The sequence below is a fragment of the Corvus hawaiiensis genome, chromosome 2 (genome assembly GCF_020740725.1).
Source record: "Corvus hawaiiensis isolate bCorHaw1 chromosome 2, bCorHaw1.pri.cur, whole genome shotgun sequence".
Classification (NCBI taxonomy): domain Eukaryota; kingdom Metazoa; phylum Chordata; class Aves; order Passeriformes; family Corvidae; genus Corvus; species Corvus hawaiiensis.
The window spans coordinates 38,637,914-38,653,744 of NC_063214.1; the positions used below are offsets into that span (position 1 = coordinate 38,637,914).

A 15,831-nucleotide genomic window follows, 5' to 3' on the forward strand; every position below is an offset into this window, starting at 1 on the left:
GCATATTTTACAATTTTTATAATTAGCTCTTAACTACAGTTAGTCCAGACTTGCTTTCAGAGCTTTTTATTAATATCACAGAAAATCCTTATGTATCCTGTGCTGCATGCTCAGCATTCAAATGTGTAAGTACTGTCATAACACCATAGTATTTTACAAGCACGGTTAGGCCAAACAAGTAGGGATTTCTGTTAAGAGTACTCATCATGGAATTCTACTTCTCCATGGAAAACCCATAAAAGCTGGAAGAATGATTGTGTGTGTGAGACTTTGTAGGTAGAGGTAGATGATCTGACCATAATGGGATGTAATAAGCTTGAAAGAGATTTTAAAACAGAAGTGTGATGAAGAAATAGGAGTTAGTCTTGTTCAATTACTCTAGTCGAGAGACCCAAATCTGATTGCAGGGTTTGGGTTTTGCAAATTACAGTAACCTAGACCCACACTACTCTCTCTCTCTGTCCTTTCTTAGGTGATGGGGGAGATGTGAATTATTAAAAGAACCTGAGGTTGGGGGGGAAGGTGGATATTCATGAGTACTCATCCTCTTCACTTGTTTATTCAGCATCATTTTGTTTGTGCTATAGATATCCTTAAATGGAATGAGGGAAGAAAAAGCCTGGCTGATAATAGAGCTGAATAAAGTCTTGACCTGACAAAAACAAATTAAAAAAAAAAAATTTAAGGCTATTCTCTCTTTGGGGAAGACAATTGTGCATTTGAAATATATTTCATTCTTGGACCCATCCTCTGTAGTATTTTGGTATAAATTATTCTTGACTGCAATAATCTAATGAGGGAGATATTGCTGAAGTGGCAGTCAGATCTTTTACTTTCCTGTCTTTTCTGTGACCTTTTTTTAAAGTTAAAACATGAGGAAAAATTTTTATTTTTATGTATTTTGATTTTTAAAGATCCAAAATTCTTTAAGTTCAGTTCTCTCTGTGACTGTTCCTGGAGTTGATCAGTAACAACTGTCAGCTGATATGATTTGAGCGTGTTTTTACAATTCCTTATCCATAACGGAGCTTTCAAATCTGATAATGATGTGATGAGCTTCTCATTGCCAAAATTTCCATTCAGTGTTTTTTTCCCTTACCCTTGAACAACTGGTCTTCTCATTAATACATCTGTGCTTTAACTGTCCTTGCATGCTCTTTTTCTCCTGCTTCACATTTAAATGCACATTACCTCATCGACATCATCATGGCTTTTACGTAGCATTCAGTAGTGTCATACCATCTGAGTTCATTGACTTCCCTTCAGACTTTAAATACTTGAAATGCTTTATGCTTGTAAATCTCTGAAAAGAGCTGTGGCAGAAGCAGTGGAACAGTATTTTTCCTCTTTTGGATTCCTCCTGTTTACAGTGAGGAGCCATTAGCCAACAGTAGCAGTCCAGTTGTCTGGTTTTTTCTGCTGGTGCTGCAGACAGGACCAGGTAACCCTCCAGATTTACTGGTGACTAGAGTGACCTCAAAGAAGGTCATAGAATCATAGAATGGTTTGGGTTGGAAGGGACCTTAAAGACCATCTTGTTCCAACCCCCTGCTGTGGGCAGGGACACCTTGCACAAATCAGGTTGCTCAGAGCCCCATCCAGCCTGACCTTGAGCACTTCCAGGATTGAGGTATCCACAACTTTCTGAGAGTATTTTCTTATGATTGTAGTCTCAACGTTCTGTCTCTTGAAGGAACATGGGCTACTATACCCAGAATAAATACTAAATACCTTAATTAATTGATTTTAACTATCCTAACTAATTCCTAATACATTGCAACAGGTTGGCTGAGTTTTTGGTATGTTTCTGAACTGTCTATGTGCACATGTGCTTTTCTGAATTTGAGTTACAGCAAATATCTTGAATGTGTTATTAAGAAATTTGTTTCTCAAAAGCAGGAAAAAAGGTTTATTCAGCAAATTCTGGAGATACATCATTACACTGTGCTACTACTTCTGGCTGATCTGAGCTCCAACTCAAAATCTCTGTGGAAAAATGGCTCTTAGCAGAGTTTTCTTTGCTCACTTATGTTTATTACAGTGTCCTGCATATGCTCTGCTGCGTACTGTGTATCCATATCCATTGGAGGTCTTTTTATGGAAGATGAAAGTTACAATACTGTACATTGATTGTAAGATACAATACTTCCTGTGACTGTGAAAAAACACCTGTAGGTGTGATATGATTTCACCTGGTTGAAGTAATGAGCTAAATAGAGAGATTTTGTGCAATACTTGATATTTCATGCACATCAGCACTAAACCTCAGTCCTTTGGTTCAGCACTTCTAATTTGGCTACTAATAGGAATAAAATCAGGGATGTGTTTGAGTGTTTCCAGTTGTAATTTAGATGTTTCCTCACCCCACTGAAGTCCCCTTTCCTGGATAAAAATGTCAAACACACTGTTCTGTTGTTTCTTGTTTTGGGCTTTGTTCATAACTGCTGGGTTTAGGACTTTTATTTTATTTTCTATGATGGCATGAAGGAACGGAAATTTTTCATTCAAAGAGATGCTGTTGGATCATTGGATGACTTATTTTCTTTCACTTGATTCTCATAAACCACTTCTTGAGTAGCAGGAAGAATAATTGCTTCAGAATTCTGGAAGAGTTTATTACTGGATGTTTAACCACAATAAAATTTTACAAGCTTTATGATGCATTATGAAGTTCTTGAGGAGGCAAAAATGGTTTGAGTTCTGAGTCTGAAAGGTTGCTCAGTCAAACCCTCTGCCAGATATCCTTGTCACTGGAATTGTGTCCCTGTCACTGTAACTGAATAAGGTGCTTGCCTGAATTGCAGGTGAGTGCAGAAATAGTTTTCACATAAAGCATGTTCCAAGCAAAAACTGGGTAAAATTTATTCAGAATTATTAGAAAAGTTCAGCCTGAGGGTAAGAATAATGATAGGAAACATTGGAGGAAGTTAGAAGAAACTGGGGAGAATAATTTGGAAAAACAAGTCAGTGTGGTTTTGTGTCATGTTAAAAAAACCCCAGGTCTGTATCCAAGGTGGAATAGTAAGTAAATTCTTTGTAACCCATTTTATCTTTTCTCATTAGCTCTGCACATGAACTTCCTTCCAGTTTTGCCCTTCCCCTTGCTGCAGGCATCCCACAACCTCATGTTTGGCTGCGGCAAAGTCCATGAGATGTGCCAAGCCACCAGGGTTAACTTCTAATTCTCACACTTTCTGAAATTTATTTTTGGTGGACTTATTCCTCCTTACTGTTTTCTGCAGGCATTTGAGCGTAGAAGTGCTCTTTTTTTTCCACTGCAGTGCTTTCCTCTATAAACCCGTTTGTGGTTAAAAGCTGGTCAGTAACCTGGAAATGAAGTCCTCAGGATTATTTCAAAGGACAGAATTTTGGAGTAGAAGAGAAGGCTCTCTCTTGAGACCTTTCAGAAATTCATAGAAATTAAAGAAGACTTAATTGTCTGTGGTTTTACTGCTTTTGCTATTTTATAGGGTAACTGGGAAAAAGAAAAGTCTTGAGTTTGAAGGTGGGGATACATTTATGCATTTTACGTATTACCTGCAGAGTGGGTTTTAAACTATTCAATGTCAAAATTAAGTCCTTCTGTAGAAGCTTTTGCTTTTTCTTTTTCAGAATTTGTGGTTTCTTACCACAAAATCTCTCTTTCTTTTCTCTAGGGCTTCATTAGAATGTTTAGCATCGGTTACCTGATCCAGTGTTGCCTTCGGATTCCTTCCACCTTCCGGCATCTGCTTACACAACCATCACGGCTATTTTCCCTTTTCTACAACAAGGAAAATTTCCAGCTTGGAGCTTTTCTGGGATCTTTTGTCAGTATATACAAAGTAAGTTTATAGCATACAGAAATGACAAATGCTGTGTTTTTTATTTCACTTTTCGGAATATCACAAAGAGCTGAAAAGTCAAGCTGCTTAATAGTACCGATACTGTTTGCTGCAGCATGTCACTGACAAATTTTATACTATTGCAGTAATCAAATTGAAAACAGAAAGTTATTCTTCCATTCTGTGTGTTTTTTCTGTAATTTCCAAATAAACCAGCTTGGTTTCAAGATCAGGAGATAGAGAGTACTTCAGAGAAAATGAATTCAGATTTCAAAGGGATTTGCTGGTACACAAAAGCATTTTAATGCAGGCATAAGTAGTGACTGCAGTAGCATCTGTGTTGCCGGAGAGAAGCCATGGGCAGATCTTGTTGGCTTACATATCTGGAATTCTTACTTGACACTAAATAGCAGGAGACTGCAGAACATACAGTGTGTAGCTGAGGAGACACTGCACTGTCTGCTTGGAAGTCTATCTACCCCGTTATAAGATGGCAGATTGTGAACTGATACGCATTCATACAGCGTTGTTGGAATTAATCAAATTATGTTTATTTATGCCAAAAGAGACTGTGGCAAAGCACACGCCCCAGTGCAGAATACATTGCACAGTGCAGTGTTGAAGTGTCTTTTGCACTTTTGTATTCTTAATCACATGGCATTTTTCAGCTGCCACTTTACTTGCTCTGCAAATTCAAGATCATGCTGTATTATTGAAGGTAAATATTATTTACTGAAAAATAAAAGAAGGAAGTCATCCATGTAAACAAACAGAATTTCACTTGATTAGTAATTAAATTGAGAGACAACAATTTGTAAGGCTACAAAGTCTAAAATTTTTGATAGCAAAGCGCAAATGTGGTGTTCAGAGTTTGCTTGAAAATATTTTTGCTCAAACTGTAAGAAAAGAGCCTTTAGAGAAGAAAAGTATTTAAACTGCAAAAGCTAAAAAGATTTTGATGAGTTTAAAAGCTCCAATTGAGAGGTGCAATTTAGTCCAGTAGATACTCATTTTATGAGGGTGACATATTCTGACCTTTATTTACTATTTTTTAAGTATGCACTCAGCAGTGGTGAGGCCACACCTCCAATCCTGTGTTCAGTTTTGTGTTCAGTTTTGGGCCCCTCACTGCAAGAAAGACATTGAGGGACTGGAGCGTGTCCAGAGAAGGGCAACGGAGCTGGGGAAGGGTCTGGAGCACAAATCTGAAGAGGAGTGGCTGAGGGAGCTGGGGGTGTTTATCCTGGAGAAAAGGAGGCTCAGGGGGGACCTTCTCACTCTCTACAACTCCCTGAAAGGAGGGTGCAGCCAGGTGGGGGTTGGTCTCTTCTCCCGAGTAACAAGGGACAGCACAAGAGGAAATGGCCTCAAGTTGTCCAGGGGAGATTTACATTGGATAGTAGGAAATCTTCCTTGACTGAAAGGCTTGTCAAGCGCTGTACAGGATGTCCAGGGAAGTGGTGGCATTGCCATCTCTGGAAGTGTTCAAAAGGTGTGTGGATGTGGCACTTGGGGATGTGGGTTAGTGGTGGACTTGGTGGACAGATTAACAGTTGGACTTGATAATCTTAAATGTCCTTTCCAGGCTAAATGATCCTCTAATTCTATGATTCTACTATATGTTATTGTTTGCATTTCATAACTTACACAAATTTGGGTTGCATTATATTTTTCTTCCAGTTTAAATAGGCATGTAGGGCAACAAAGATTCTAATCACTTAAAAAAATTGGGCCATGGCAAAAAAAAATGAAATGCTTGTTGCATTTTGGATCCAAAATACAGTTCTGTGTTTTTAGATGAATGTATTTTCCTAGTTCCAGAATTTATTGGATTCATGAAAAAATCTCAGGAGGTTTGGTATGTAGTTGAAAAAAACCTTTATCATGGGAAAGAGTCTAGACGGGTACAGCAAATGAGGATGACATTAATTCAAGATTAGCTTTGGTATTAGATTGGAATTCAAATTAGATTAATCTGCTCTCTAATTTTGAAAGAAATGGCAGCAGTGAATTGTAAATTAAAACACTGAAATGTTTCGGGTACTGTGTCCAACTCTCTGGACTTCAGTATCACCAGTGTTTTAAAAAGGTCATTCTTTAGTTTTGTTGATTTCTTGTGGTTTGTTGATGTAATTTACTGTCTCTTGATGTGGTAAAGATTGCCTAATCAGACATAACATGTCCCAGTAATGGAAGTTTCTACAGCTCTTAAGAAATTACAATGTGATTTTACCTTTCCCTTTTCAGAGTCTTATAATGGGAAATTTGCCTCCTCACGTATCAATTAAATTGCCTTTATTGTAACAACCTTACCAAGTAGAAGAATGTGTTATCCCTGGAAGTGCTCAAGGCCAGGCTGGATGGGGTTCTGAGCAACCTGGTCTAGTGGAAGGTGTCCCTGCCCATGGCAGGGGAGATGGAATGAAATGATCTTTAAGGTCCCTTCCAGGCCAAACCATGTTATGATTCTGTGATTATGGGTATTATCACACTACACTCTTAATTCCTACTGTGCACTATATTACCAGTTTATAAGGAATACCTCCAGTCTGTGTGTTACCAGAAATAAGTAGGGCTAAGCCAGCATTCTGTTCTCCTGCACAGGGTACAAGTTGCTTCCTGCGCTGGGTCCGAAACCTAGATGATGAACTTCATGCACTTGTAGCTGGTGAGTCCATGAAAAGTTTGTGTTGCCTGTGTTGGGACTCTGTAAGTATTCCTCTTGTCTGTCCTCCCATTCCCTTTTCAGGCTTCTGTGATGAAAATAGGACTGTGTATATCAAGGTTGTGTTAAACTGATGTTTCAAGTAGTGTCAAAGAAAGAGTTGCAATTAAAATTGTAAGGCAAATTCAGTCAAATGTGGAGTTTATGGTCATCTCCAAGGACAGTATATTACTGTGTGCACAAATATAAACTTGTCCTTTAATTTGCAGCTGTAGAGATGTGAGATGAAAATACTGACTCTTCCATATGTGACAGAATACACATTGTGCTCCAGTGGGTCCAGAGAAAGACCCTTTTGCCATGAAATTCTTGTGGTGGTGAGGCCCTTCCCTCATGTGTATCTGTCACATGTTGGAGCTGCAGAGGTCTCTCATCCCACAAAGAACAGAAATTTGATACTGTGCTCCTGAGCACTGAAGTACAGATTTGTTTCAGCATTTTAAAACATTCTCTCTTTAGTGATATAAACCATACTTGGATGGGCAGCAAAAGAGCATCACTGAACTAACAACAGAAATAAATAGTCCTGTGCAGTGTTTGTTGGGCTGACACACCACAGCAGTGACCTTAACAATGCAAATCACAACCTTAACAATGCTTTTCTTTTCTAATTGTTTCAGGGTGTCTAGCAGGAATTTCTATGATGTTTTACAAAAGTACAACTATCTCTATGTATCTGGTGTCCAAATTAGTAGAGGTAAGTTATTAACCTATTAACAGAGATCTTCATTTCATATATTTTTTCAAGGCAGAAGAATGAACTTCAGAGGCTTTGTCAGGCAATTGCAGTAAAATACAAAGTTGTGTTGTGATGGTGTTTCAGTATATGTGTGCCAAGAGGTAGTGCTGCCATGTGGTCTCATATCTTTCTTACTTTCTATTTTTTGACTCATTTTAAATGTCCCTTATCCACTGGTCTTCATGTATATTCTCCATGAATTTTTTTAATCTCCTGACAACCCTTTGCTTTGTAGTTTTTGCAGATTTTTTAAATCTGAAAGTTCCAAGAACGTCTGTTCTGCCAGAAACATAAATCAGACTTAGTCCTTAATTGCAGATTTATTGCCAAAAGCTACAGCTTAACTTCCTGCCTTTGTTCCCTAATTTTGGCATTCAACAGTCTAAGATAACTCAAAATAGCTTAGGTTTTAGTCTATAGCTGAAGTTGTTATTGAATTCCCAGCTTTGGAATGAACTTTGTTCTAATTGCTATTCTTCAGGCTTGAATTATTTCTCTGAACTTGTTAAAATTAGGAGCCTAGAAAAAAAAAAATAGTTACAGAGTTTGGGTATGTTGATTATACTTTCTAACCAGCATTTGATTTCTTACTGTAATTTTTCCATAAAATTGAGACTTAGTCTTGGTTAATTCCCCAACACCACCACTGGAATGAGTTGATAATGTTCTCTCACTGTGTATCATCCCCAAATCACATATTTCTCCTGCAGACCTTGAGAGGCTTGGTCTCTAGCAATATTTATCCATCTCCATTACCAGAGCAGAATTCATTTTAAAGAGCATGAAAAGAAGGAACTTTTTTTTGTTATGTGTAAGATTAAACATAAAAAGAGAAGATACTCTCTGTTCCTACTCCTTGACCAAGCTCTGAAGGCAGTTCACATATTGGTCATATAAAGGCAAATCTGTGTTACCCATATTGACTTTTAAAGCACCAGTTGTAAAAAACCAATATTATCTTGTATTGCTGATGGTTTTCTCTGGACTTTGAGACATCAAGGCTACAGTGAAATAAGAAAAGTGCTGTGTGTTCTTTCTTTCTTTCTTTTTTTTTTTTTACTACTTTTATCATCTTGCGCAAGCCAAGGGTAACTGACCAAAGAGGCGTGTGCTGCTTTGCAAGGTCAGGCTGTGCTCAGGAAAATAAACTGTAGATGTTTTCTCAGAAAGTAAAGTATGTGATTTCAAGCTGTTTAAGAAGAGTGAATATTCACTTTGTTGGAATAGTTATTGCACTGTTCTTTTGCTTTTTTAAAATGAAGGATTTAACAAAGCAAACTTTCCCTTTTTTATCTGTAGGATCTGTAACACCCAAGCTGTTGCTAGTCCTGTTCTGTGCATTAACAGCCTCTTATTAGATTGATCTAGGACAACCTCTATAATCTATCTTAACCAATGTCACATTTGTGGGTGTATTAAAAATATATCATGTCGACATGCTTTTTTGAAAAGGTAAAACAAAAAGTAAAAAGGTACTTCGATTTTGTTGAATTCAGCTTTTTTTGTTTATTTTTATAGACTGTATACTTCAAAGGCATTGAAGCAGGGAAGGTTCCCTATTTTCCTCATGCAGACAGCATCATCTATGCCATTTCTACATCGATATGCTTTCAGGCAGTAAGTATGTTCTCTAGCAGAACATGAAGTTCTTTAAATCAAATGTTGAATGAAATGAGGAGCACAGGAGACAGTTGTATAGAAAAGATGGTGAGATGTAATGATTCACAGCATCTTGCTCCTGCCTCCTGGGGCTCCTGCATCCTGGGGCTCCTGCATCCTGGTTTTGAGTGTCACTTTGGGAAGGTCATTTCTAGGACTCATTTTCTCCTGTGCTTGTAGCTGAATATACCAAACATGGAATTCTTTGGAAAGGATCTTAAAATGCACTGACCCAGAAGATGAACATTAGTGTATGAACTTCCGTAAGCATGTGAAAGGACAGTTTCTCAAGGAAGCAAACAATATGATACAATATTTTATGGTTTTTTAAATCAACTGAAAGTTTTCACTGTCAGCTGACTTGAATTAATGTTGCCTAGTTGAAAAAATCTGCAAAAAAGTAGTAAAAACCCTGAAGTGTTACATTTGAAACAAGCTGTAGTTACCATCCTTTGCACTTCTCAAGTCAGCTACATGCCTTTACCCTCAGTCCTTTTATCATCTGCATCAGCTAGAAAAGCAGCTTTTCAGTGCTACCCAAATAGCTCTACTATTCTACTACATCTCACCATTTCTAGACCTTCTGCTGAAACATCTCTGCATGAACTGCATGTTCTCTGGACCTCCATAACTATGTATATTTTTTGTGCTCCCCAATAAAGAGTATATAAAATGACCCTAAAGCAATCTTCTGCTGTCTAGTGCTTAACAGGACAGTTAAGAGACACTCCTCCTCCTCATTGTTCCCATGTTCTTGGGAATATCTCTAAGTCTAGTATCAAAGTGAATTGATATTTTAGTGCTTGGGATGTGCCTGAAGGTCTCCAAAATACTGCTATCAGGAGCAATCGTGTGAGACTAACAGACATAAAGTTCATATGAAAAAAGAAGGAATTGGTTTTTTCGTTACTTAATAACTAATTGGAAAACGAATCTAAGGCTAGAAATAAATTGCTATGTTTAGCAGGAAGAAGGAAGGAGAAATTAGTAAAAGGATCTATGCTGAGGTGTTTGTTATTCACTATATTTCTTAGTGACCCAGAAAAGTAATGAAATAGAGAGAAGACATGGATTTTGGCTATATGACATTATTTAAGATAATGTAACATGAACTATAAATATGACTACAAGAAATGGTGGATCACAAAATGCAGAGTGGGTAGGGGATAAAGTAGCAGGTAAATTTGGCATCCACCAGTCCAAAGTCATGTATACAGGAGTAACGATTGTTGTTGCTTTCGCTGCAATGAGATGTAAGTTAATTGTCACCACTGGTAAAAAGATTGTATTCTGGGAATATCAGTCTGTGCTGGCGGTGGTCATACAGAGCCCTGAATTCAGCAGAGAGCGGGAAAAATGAGTTCCATAACAATCCTTTTGCTAATTTTGGCAACCTAATGTAGCAGATGAAGCTTTTGCCTGACAGTGTCAGCTGGCTCTGACAGAATCCTCTCCTTGCAGGCTGTCATGGAAGTTCAGAACCTGAGACCTTCATACTGGAAATTTCTTTTGCGACTAACAAAGGGCAGGTATGTACTCAGGGGTGTGTTATGGCTTGTCTAAAACTGTCATTGATCACACTCAGCTTTCTGTGTCATTCACTGTCAACAGCAGAGCCCTAGAAGTACATGAGGGCTAATTTCCTGTGGATTTACTCTGCTTTTCAAACGGTTTGCAGTACTCTTGAAGTTCTTTGCTGCTGAAGTGACATTGCTGGGTTTAGTGTAATGACAGGAGCAGACTTAACTCTAGTGAAGACTATTTAGCAGATGAGTGTTTTACTTGAAGCCTATTTAGTTCACTTGGAGGGTGGGATGCTTTCAGATTCCATTGGAACATGAAGAATCCAGTAAACAACTATACATGTTGAAGGAATCACTTAGTATGTACAGTGATTGACAACAGGTATTACTGTGGATTTAAAAGCATTAATAGAAATGTCAGAATATCTTTTAAGAATACTTGAAAGTTTCAGTACTTTTTTATAACTTTCAGTTGGGAAAGGATTTTTTTTTCATGGAAAGCTACTGAAAAATTTTCACTGATTATAATCATAAATATACACTGTAATATCTTACTGGATGTTTCTTTTGTTTGCTGCAGGAATCTAAAAAACTTTCTTTTAAAAATAGATTTTGCTGTAACTGACTTATAAAAACACAGGTTAGTGAAGTGTAGACTGTTGCATTGGTGCAGCGTGTGGCAGGAACAAGGCATCCAAATCTTGATGCAGATCAGTTTATGAACAGGATTATAAAAGGTAATGTCTGTAGCAACAACGAACTCTCCGGGCTGTAAAAACAGAAGTGAAACCAGAGGCCAGTCCCAGGAGCATGTTGAATGTACACTCCCCATGGCACAGTACACACATGAGGTGATTGAATACATTGCACAATATAGCAGGAAGCTTTCCTTGGGATGCCTGGAGGCAGTCCTCAGGCAACCTCTGAGGCCATACAAACATGATACAGGGAATGATGTCAGTGCAGATGTCCAATTTGGGCTGCATTTTTTCATTTTGTCCTAATCCTAAACTTGCCTTAGTTGAAAGAGAGGGAGGAAGAGAAACTCTGTTCTGCTCATTTATTTTATCTGAAGCAAATCTCTGTAATAGTAATTTTGTCACTCTGTCCATAAAGGCAATTTCTTTTGACATTTCGTACACTTTTCAGTCTATAATTGTGAGGAACAACAAAATGGAAATAGGGTGTAACACCCATAAAATTGACATCCAGTCTTGGGCAGGCAGGGCCACAGTTTGCTCTGCTGGAATGAGAGAGCACAGTAGTATATTTTGGTTTGACCTTTTTTTTGTGGAATTAAAAGTAGAAGGGGACTCTTCCCCTTTTTCATAAGTTGCATTATATGAAGTATACTTACACAAACACTATTAGCCACGTTTTTCAAATGCATTTTTTTAAAAATCTTTATTGCCTGAGGTGAAAAACTTTCAAACTCTGGACAGTGCAGGTTGAAGCCTGTACTTCAGAGATTTTGATAATCTTTCATGACATGAAATAATTTTATTTTTTGTAAGTAAATGTGTCATGCATTCATGCTTTGTTGTCTTTTCTTTTTCAGGTTTGCTCTCATGAACAGGAAAGTTTTAGATGTGTTTGGTACTGAAGCATCTAAGAACTTCAAGGATTTCACACCTAAGCTTGACCCAAGATACACAGTTGTGCCACCAGAGCTACCTCTGGAGCTGTCTTGAGCACGACAGTGTGGGTCGTCATTGAATGTGATCAGCATTTTGTCCTGAAAAGTTAATTAACTTGACAGTCGTATATATGGAGGAGGGCTAGGGCTCCACTTCAGTATTACTTCAATGAGAAATGCTTTTTACCAATCAGAAATACTGAAGCTTTGCAGAGAGGTGTGGCTTAGTGATTAAGCCCCTTCCATAAGCAGAAAACATTTCTGGATTACTATAGTTGGTTGACAGTATGGTAGAATCCTGAATGAATTAAACAAATGAGTAATATATTTAGAGAAGAGAAGTAAAACATAAATATGCTTCATAATTTCAAAAATTCCATAGTTCATACCAGTAAAATATTTCTTGGTAAAACTAAAAGTAATTCTTAATTTAGAAAGGAAGACAATTGACACAGTTTAGGTCCAAAATTTTACCTGATCTTAAGAATATTCTAGTCTGGTGAAAATGCCTCCCTGTTTTTCTAAATTGTGTCACTGATTTGTCTCAAAAGAGCCACCACCTCCTCATTAGTTAAAATTAGGGTATTTTTATACAGCTGTGGTTGCAAAATAAGGCATTCTTTAGGACAAGAAAATGCATACTGATTCAGAAATCACATTCCAGAGCTGTAAATTCCACTGATGACACAGATAACAGACAAGGAAAACAAGAAGGCGGTACCAGTGGCTGCTGTGCGCCAAGGAGCGGCGGGTGTGGTGGGCAGCATCTGCCAAGGGGAAAAGGACACAGAGGAAGGAATGAAACGTTCCAGCCTCTGAGATGGTGCTGGAAACAGCAGACAGTTACAAAAATAAAAAAGCCAAGAACAAAACAAAACAAAGCAAAACAGACACCCACCACCTCCCTCCCCAACTAAAATATACTGAAGCAAAATGTTTATTTTTGAAAAGGTTTGACATTGTCGCCTTAGATGGCATCGGGTTGTTTGTCAGGCTGCAGCATCAGCCAGCGTTTCAAGCATTTCTTTGGAGGAGAGCTGACCCCTGAGGTTAAGCTGTTACAAGAGAAGAGTTTTGACAATCATATTAATAGTCTTTTCTCCTTGTAATTGGTGAAGAGTGGTTTTCCATCGGGCCATCAGTCCCACGACTGGAACAGTTACATTAAATTTGATATGGTACTCAATGCAAATAACTACCTACACAAAGTCCATCTCATTTTTACTGTACGTATTTCTGCAGATTTGTGTTCTAAAGTGGGACCTTGACATGCTAATTGCTTTTTTTTTTCTTTGCTTTTTAGGGCTTTTTTAAATTATAACCCATTCAGGTGATCCTGAATGGTGTTCATTACCCTAGAAGTTAATGAAAAGATAAACTATATTCACATTCAGCAGAAAAAACTGAAAAGAGATGAGATAAGCCAGGGAAATTTCAGTAGGTTGCATGTATTTTAAAAATAAAAAAAGAAGAAATCAGTGTTTTATTAGGAGTCTTTATCAGATAATATGAATTGGACTAATTAGTAGACTCTTTGTCTTGTAACACTGTAATCCTACCCCGGCCATAAGCATATTTTAATTCCAATTAGTTGAATTTCTTAATACTGAATATACAGGAATTTTTATTAGATTTATTCTCATGAAAATTTTACCAATCTGTGCTCAAAGTCTGCTTCCTCATCAGCTACACTAACAGTGATGTTTTGTCACTGTTACTAAAGGTGCTTCATCCTTTTAAACATTGGTTGTCCAATTTAGTGTGAATAAAGTTCTGCAAGCTAGTTTGTATGCAATATTTTGTTGCTTGGAATTATATTAAAATTCCTCAAAAGGAAATAAAAGTTAATTCAACAGGAACTTTAAAAGGATTGTAAGAGATTTGTAGTGTTTTTCCACTGGAATATGGTCTAAAATATTTGACCTTATAAACTCTGAGAAGTTATATATTTTAGGTGGTATATTAGAACTCACACGCTATATTATGAATACTTTCTACTGTAACTATGTATCATTCTCAAACGTAAAGATATTTTATAGATGGAATAAGTTTCTCCACTGGAATGACAATTGTGACTGTTTCTCTATTTGAGGGGTTTTTTGGGGAAAAAACCCCAAGAACTACATCTCAGCAGCTAACCAACAGTTTTGTCTATGTTTCTTGCTTCCAAAATTCACAGTTCTTGTTTCAAGGTATTTTCATGTAATATAAAGAGAAGTTAAACATTTTTAAATTATTTTTATTCAAATTGAATATATGTAAGAGAAAAAGAAAATAAAGTCCTAATGTTCTTCCCAATAATAAACAGTTGCTGCTTGAAAAAGTGACTTTTTTGGCCATGTTGTTAATAAGCTCTCTGGAGTTGTAAGTGAAATGGAGTTATAGGATCATGGGGACCTTTTAAAGGCCATCTAGTTCCAAACCTCCCTGCCATGGGCCGGGACACCTTCCACTAGACCAGAGCTTGCTCAGAGCCCCATCCAGCCTGGCATTGAACACTTCCAGGGATGGGGCATCCACAGCTTCTCTGGGCAACCTGTGCCAGCGCCTCACCACCCTCCTTATAAAAAGCTTCTTTCTTATATCTAATCCAAGTGGATCCTCTTTCAGTTTGCAGGCATTAGCCCTGGAAGTGATTCTTGGTGGTGAAGGAATGCTGGGAATGTGACCGAGCATTTAAATTTATTGCAAAATGAAGTCTTAGTGCAATGTCAGTGAAGAGGTGGCACCGGAGCAGTTCAGCTGGCAGCCTTCAGCTCTGCGCTTCCGTGGGTAATTGGGGAACGTGAGTTGATGTTACTGTTCCTTTTTCAAACAGAGCAAAGCACAGCTCTGGATCTGCTGGCAGGGAAGAGCTGCACACCCTGAGCTCTGCCTGCCAGGTGGCCAGGCAGCTGGGCTGTATGTGACTGAAAGGCCAGTGCTTTCTGCCTGCTCATGTTTCTGATCATAGGATGAGTGTCTCTTTGAGGACTCCAAACTTCTTGCGGAAGTTTGTTTTGCAAAGAGGAATACAGGGTTAGGCTTGCTCAGGAGTTGGTGGGAAGTGGTGGGTCAACCTGAAATGTCACAGTTCTGCAGTAGAAGTTTGGGTATCCTTAGGGAGTCTGCTCAGGGCAATAGTGTTTGGCTCCCTGCAGGCATCTCAGGAGGCTGCTGCCTCATCCGTGGCTCCCAGAAACAAGCATGGCCTATGGCCTAGTTCTTCATTCCTCCCTCACCTCTGCTCAACCTGGTTTTGAGTCATTCCCCTTTGCGAGTTTCCCTTCCTTTTTCCCAGGCCACTGTGCTTTTTTGCCTATGTTTGAAGACATGGGAAAGGTTTTTTTCCAGCTACCTGGTGAGATTCCAGGTAGAAGAGTCTGCTGTGATCTGAGCCCAGACTTACGCTCCAATTTAGAGCGGCTTGTGACCAGCTTCAATTTCCAAGTTTGTCAGAGGAAAATATTTCTGGACAAGTGGTCTTTGGGTGTGTGTGCACTGACAAGGCACAAAAAGGTAGCAAGAAAATCAGTGGTGATTATACTGATCTTTCACTTTTTTTAAGATTTTTTTTTCCCACAACTACATTTAACATGGGGGGGAGGCAGGGCCCAGGCTCTGTATGGCTGGACTCGATGGTTTTAGATGTCTTTATCAATCAACTTAAGTGGTTCTACATCAAGGTTGTGAGTCCTTGCTGTGGTGCAAAAGCACAGGACTAGGAGGATGTAGCAAAATGCAGT

General features: G+C 38.3%; 1 protein-coding gene across 2 annotated transcripts in view; it reads left to right on the forward strand.

Annotated features, from left to right (window-relative positions):
• The window catches only part of TMEM135 (transmembrane protein 135), a 160,906-nt gene extending 146,473 nt beyond the window's left edge, over window positions 1–14,433 (forward strand). For both annotated transcript variants that reach the window (XM_048294497.1, XM_048294498.1), the window contains 6 exons: window positions 3,657–3,824; window positions 6,429–6,492; window positions 7,170–7,246; window positions 8,807–8,905; window positions 10,409–10,476; window positions 12,029–14,433. In XM_048294497.1, coding sequence (XP_048150454.1) covers window positions 3,657–3,824; window positions 6,429–6,492; window positions 7,170–7,246; window positions 8,807–8,905; window positions 10,409–10,476; window positions 12,029–12,161 — 609 coding nt within the window. In that variant the 3' untranslated portion in view covers window positions 12,162–14,433. The remainder of the gene's footprint in view (window positions 1–3,656; window positions 3,825–6,428; window positions 6,493–7,169; window positions 7,247–8,806; window positions 8,906–10,408; window positions 10,477–12,028) is intronic.
• The last annotated feature ends 1,398 nt before the right edge of the window (window positions 14,434–15,831 follow it).